We start from the raw sequence: 6,000 nt of genomic DNA, 5'->3' as shown, positions 1-6,000 counted from the left end.
GAGGTTTTTTTGAGGAGAGCCACACGAGTGTGAACTACTCAATCTATTTGTTTAGCTACTATCAATTTTAATAGAGTATGAGCGAAGTCTGAAATAGATATCCAGAAAGGAAGAAAAGCTGCATGATTAGTATATTCCTTCTCTGGAAGAAGGATCGGAGACATGCTCTTCAAAGACATCCTTAGTACCATACAAGGTCAGATCAGCTTCATCTAAGAAACCCCACCAGATACATCTTGTTGCTGCTCTGTCTTCTTAAATAGTAAATGTGACCCACTTTTTCCCCAAACATACCTTCCCTTCATAAGAAAAGCACTTACCGTATAAGACACACTTCCCCCCCCCCAAAAAAGGGTGAAAATTTGGGTGCCTCTTACACACCAAATGTAGCCAAAAACGTGAGGCACGGAAGAGGCATGGTCTATGGCAATCCCTGCAGCCTGGAACAGGGGTATTCCAGAAGGCCCATCCACCGGCCAATCAGCTGCTCGTGCTGAATCAGGCTGCAATATTGTGCTGAAGCTGACCTGGCTGTTCACTATTTGCTGCAAGGACTATTTGTCAGAGTTTCAGCAGCAAGCAAAACACAAGCAGAGGAGAGGAGTTTCAGTTTCAGTTTTAGTTTCAGAGATCAGCACAGCATGCAGCTTTAGAACAATTGACCTAAGCCACATCCAGGCTCCTTGCTGTCTCCTTCCTTGTTACTCACACAGCAAATACTGTTTCAGTTTCCAAACAGTCTCACACACTGACAGGACGCTAGCCAGATGAATACCGATGGATGCTGGTAGGCAGAGGCAGAATTTTTTTTCTCTTATTTTCCTCCCCCAAAACTAAGATGCATCTTATACTCCGGAGCGTCTTATACTCCAAAAAATACGGTATTTGCAGTAACTATCCCACATTTGTAGAATAAATCAAGACGCAAGAATTGAAACAAAGCTGGCTTTTTCTACTGATTTTTTTTTTATTGTAGACCTTGATAAAAGGATTACATGCCATTAAGATATTTGAAAAGAAATGTTAAGATCAATTGTTGGCTAACAATTTGCTATTCATTACCGGTCAATACTGATAAGTTTCACAAAGAAGAAAAGAAAAAAATATCTGACCGAGGACTTCAAAAATGCAACATTCCAAACATAAATTGACACAGAAGAGAGACACCCCCGAGTGACGGGAGTGAAAAAGGTTCTTGGATGCTTCTGATCTTCGTATCAGAGAGCCTGGAAAACTAGAATAATAGAAAAGGTAGTGAACTGACACAGATCGAAACTGAATTTTTTTTTAACTGTTTTTATTTTTTTGCAAATGCATTCAAGTGTTTTGCTGGTAGATGTTGCCTGCTAAAAAGCAGGTTTGAAAACAGATAAACAAAAAAAACAAAAAACAAAAAAACGAAGCTTTGTAAGAAACCCAAATATCCAACATAGGATCGATTGAAAAGCAACACTTTAGAAGCACCAGTGCTGCTGCTGTATCGTTTTTGTCCCATATCAAATCTTCATACAAGGAAGACTGATTAGAATCGCAATAATCTGGGAGGGTTGGAGGTAAATGTTTTCCTCCTTGTCGCCAACCCAAGTAAGAGAGTTCATATTTTAAAATGTTCAAGCCTTCATTATATACTCGGGCAGCTCTGAAGCAAGCTGAAATCAGCAGGGTCACCCCCATCAAAACTGAGTTCAAAGAAACCATCATTTTCCCTGTCTGGAGATTTTATAAAGCCTTCAGTTGATGCCCCCCCAAGAAATGACAGTTCAGTTTTGGCCCACAAAGGGCATAGAAAAACTGGATTGAGAAAGTGCCCCCCCGCCCAAGTGTAAATTCATCTCAATGGTGGCAAATTCTGAAGTTGAGAGAGAAAATGCTTCTAAGCAACTTGAAAGAATAGGAAAGTTGACCATTAAACAAAACATAATTTTTTAAAAAAATATGATGGTTTAGCCCAATAGAAGTTGCACATCTAGAGTATTTCAAGCTTGCAGATCAAACTAGTTGTTTTGATAGTAGGCAAACATAGGCAATGATCTGCTATGTACAGGAAAGAGAAACCAACAGCCCTAAAAATAAGGAGCTAGAACAGAAAAAAGATATCAGGATGGTGTCTAGGCTTCAAAGCAGTGTCCATTTGATAGGGTTGGATCCCAAAAGCCTGAAGGATGGGAATTACTTAGAATTCTTCAAGAATTCAAATGCACTTGCAAATCTTTTGATTCAAGCAACAAAGCAGCTGGTTTGTATCAATGGCTTCTGAACATCTTAGAAAGTGATGAAACAGGTGATTAGTTGCTTGCTAGCATGATCTTCAAAGCTTTTATTCTGCGCCATGATTTTATTTGGCATTTCCTGGAGCTCTAAAGCTTGTCTCAAGAAAGCAGCTAGGAGAATACCAAACAAGGTACCGCAATATATGCTATCACAAGTTTTTTTTAAATGAAAACAGGTGTGGGGGAATCATGCATATTTCAAACCCCACCCCAAAATGGAATGTGGTGGGAAAAGAAACTTCCATGGCTCTGAGAATTGAAATACAAAAAAACAAAAAAAAAAAGTAATACCAACAAGATGAAGACATCTTCTGGAGACAATCATAGAAAAACTGAAAGACTGGACAAATTTGATGGCAAACATGCTACCTGGAACTCCAGGTGATATGAATTAAGAGGTATGATTAATCTGCAAGAATTCTAAATTCTAATCAGGATGCTGTGGATAATCAGTTTTTAAGCTGGATTTTACACAGAAGAGTCTTTATGGTACAAGATGTTATTTGATTAAATAACATAAAGTCTTTGTCATATTTATGGCTGCTTTGGTAGACTCAAGGAAAAAAGATGTTACCTTGAAGAGGTCCAATCGCCACCTTCAACAAACTGTAATCATATTTATTTAACAGGATATAAAATAGACAAGCAAATTCCAAACAGTTTTATCTCCTAACATACAAAGAGAACTTCCTGAGAATACCCAGGTACCATCATGAAAGTTAAGAAAAGACAATCCAAGAATGTGAACAAAAGACATTCAGGCTGGCTTAAATACTACACATATTTGGGGAGGAGGGCTGAGACACAGATTGTTGGTAAAGGTCCCCAAAACGAAATTTATGCTAAGATAATGGTTTGGTCTGCCATTGAATTTTTCATAAGCAACTTCCCGGACCCCAGAACTGATGAAAACAGCACAATTTGCCAAATTTAATTTTACTCCCAGAGGCAATGCATTACCAGGAGTTCATATTAAAAATGGTGAAATTGTTATGCTGACCTTGAGGGGAAAAAAATGGAGGGATTTCACCTATTCAGACTAGGTTTAATCCAGTCTACTTTGTTCAAAATAAATATAGTGGGCTTCTCCTACTAGGTCCCAATAGGAAGTATTGGCCCACAATTCTGACCATAAATTAGCCAGCGGGGACATTATCTATGCCAATTGAGGTTGCTAGGAATTACAGCTTCAAACGTTTGAAGGGGATTTGATTGGGGAGATCGTTCTAAATTGTTGCTTAGCCATAGGTGATTTTTGATGAAAAGGAGAACTGCTTCTGCTTCTGAAGACCAGGTATCTTCTCTTAGGATACTGGAGGTGTTTAATTTGACAACTTTTTACATGCTGGGAGGGAACCGGGAAAGATCCAAAATTGAAAGCAATTTCTTGCAAGACCAAACAGCAATAAAGGCATCCTAGCCATCAGAACATAATATCAGTAATGTCACTCTGGATTTTCAATATGAACCAACAATGTGAAAAGTAGACAATCTCTGTGGATTATTATTATTATTATTATTATTATTATTATTATTGACTCTTGCAACAATTTCAAATGAAAACAGCTGGCTCCATTTTACACACCTACCTATTTATTGGCTCTTTTCATATAGTACATCTGGATCATTCTCTGACGGAACGTAGCAAAGGTATCTTCTTTGTTCTTCCCTGCAACACCCAGGCCCTCCCCTGCTGAGGTAGAGCCCCTATGGGAGGCAAAAAACAAAATTAAAGTAAATATAGAGATAGCTCAATTTCTTTACTGTCCACTCCAATGACAAAGTGCAGGATGAATAAAGTGTGTGTGTGTGTGTGTGTGTGTGTGTGTGTGTGTGTGTGTGTGAGAAACCTAGCTGCCAAACTTTCAAAAAGATAATCAAGTTTGAAGTTGTTGATCTGTGAGTTATTGGGAGCCTAAAATCAACTGCGGTGTCAAATCTCAGAGGCTTGCAAAAAGTACCCGATCACCTTCCCAAAGGAACTGAGCCTGCTATAGTTATTTAGAAGACCTGTTAGAAGGCATTAACTTTCACTAGTTAAGCAGTATCCCGGATTGCTAATCTGTAAGACTTTCGTTCCCAGAAAAATAATCTCCTGTCCTCCTCTTTCTCCCCAAGGAGCCGAGTGACGCGAATAAGATTCTCAAGGAAGGTTTAGCAAAGAAAGAAGCTAGAGAATCCTCCAGTAAACTTCGTGATCAAACAGGGATTAGAACTTGGCGGCTCTTCCCGAGGTCTAAAGCAACCACTTATCCGCTACCAAGCAAACAGAAGATATTCATGGTTACAAAAAACAGAAGGAGCTGCCACGAAGGCCAGGAAAAAGGAATGGCCTTCCCGGCTTGTTTCCATGGGCGTCACTCAGTGGAATTAAAGGTCTTCTACCATTGAAAATAATGAACCTCAAAGATGTAGATAACTCTTTTAACGATGATCAGCAATATGCTCTCTTCATTTTCCTTTTATTCTTCCGCCTTCTCCAAAATGAGCAGCAAATGCACTGTTAAGGCTCTGGTGCAAAGCAATTTGCTGGATGCCTGTTTTTATAAAGCAGTATATGAACCTCGGCAAAAGATTTTTTGAATGCGATGCTTTTTTTAGGTTTGCAACTTGGAAAAAAATGTTCTGAGTTACATGCAAAATATATAAACAAATGAGTAAAATTAATTTGGAATAGAAGCAATGAGAGTGATGCCTTTTTAAAAAAACAACAACAGTCCTGTATAAGCTATGTAGAAGGAGAAGAGAAGACCAAAGTCAAATTGGTTGAGATATAAATGAGATATAAAGAGTAAGGGTTTCCTCTCAATACCCTTGAGATTAACTTTTCTCTTAGAACAATATTTCCAAATGTGTAGATCATGGTGAAATAAACGGCCAACTTGTAAAAGCAAGATTCAAGGCTTTTATATTAATTATTCTGATATGGGAAGGCCAGATCCTGAAGATGAAACTCAAAATACTGTGGCCACCTAATGAGAAGGAAGGACTCACTGGAGAAGAGCCTAATGCTGAAAGATGGAGGGCAAAAGAAGAATGGGACGGCAGAGAACGAGGTGGCTGGATGGAGTCACTGAAGCAGTCGGCGTGAGGTTAAATGGATTCTGGGGGATGGTAGAGGACAGAAAGGCCTGGAGGAACGTTGTCCATGGGGTCACGATGGGTCGGACACGACTTTGCAACTAACAACAACAATAATCCTCATATGGAAAAATCATTTGGATCTATTTTGGCTCTGTCATCAAATATTAATCAACCATGTATCTAATAAGGCACCTAATAAGGCACCTTCCAATAGGGGAAGCCTATTATAATTGATGGGAAGGGGGCAGGAAGATATAGGTGTTGTATTCTTATTAAGAATTCCCAGTGGCATCTTCTGGGCCAACTGTAGAGATTTTATCAATCCAGAGATATTTTTAAATTATACGCTGCCCAGAGTTCCCCCCCCCCGTTCCAAAATACAATAAATAAATACAGGTAGTCCTCGATTTACAACAGTTCATTTAGTGACTGTTCGAAGTTACAACGGCACTGAAAAAAGCGATTTATGACCATTGCAGCATCCTCATGGTCACGTGATTTACATTCAGATGCTTGACAACTGATTCACATTTATGACAGCGGAGTCATGTGATCCCCTTTTGCAACCTTCTGACAAGCAAAGTCAATGGGGAAGCTAGATTCACTTAACAACCATGTTACTAATTTAAGAACTGCAGCGATTCAC

The 6,000-nt window shown here is 39.1% G+C and overlaps 1 protein-coding gene across 4 annotated transcripts in view; it reads right to left on the bottom strand.

Annotated features, from left to right (window-relative positions):
• Positions 1-978: 978 nt before the first annotated feature.
• SUGP2 (SURP and G-patch domain containing 2) overlaps positions 979-6,000 on the bottom strand; it is a 49,735-nt gene continuing 44,713 nt past the window's right edge. For all 4 annotated transcript variants that reach the window (XM_070944131.1, XM_070944141.1, XM_070944156.1 and 1 more), the window contains 2 exons: positions 3,860-3,977; positions 979-1,234 (listed from right to left, as the gene is read on the bottom strand). In XM_070944131.1, coding sequence (XP_070800232.1) covers positions 3,860-3,977 — 118 coding nt within the window. In that variant the 3' untranslated portion in view covers positions 979-1,234. The remainder of the gene's footprint in view (positions 1,235-3,859; positions 3,978-6,000) is intronic.

The sequence above is a fragment of the Pituophis catenifer genome, unplaced genomic scaffold (genome assembly GCF_029215685.1).
Source record: "Pituophis catenifer annectens isolate HBS135680 unplaced genomic scaffold, rPitCat1.0.hap2 SCAF_1, whole genome shotgun sequence".
Lineage (NCBI taxonomy): Eukaryota > Metazoa > Chordata > Lepidosauria > Squamata > Colubridae > Pituophis > Pituophis catenifer.
This window is presented reverse-complemented; position numbering and strand designations above follow the sequence as displayed.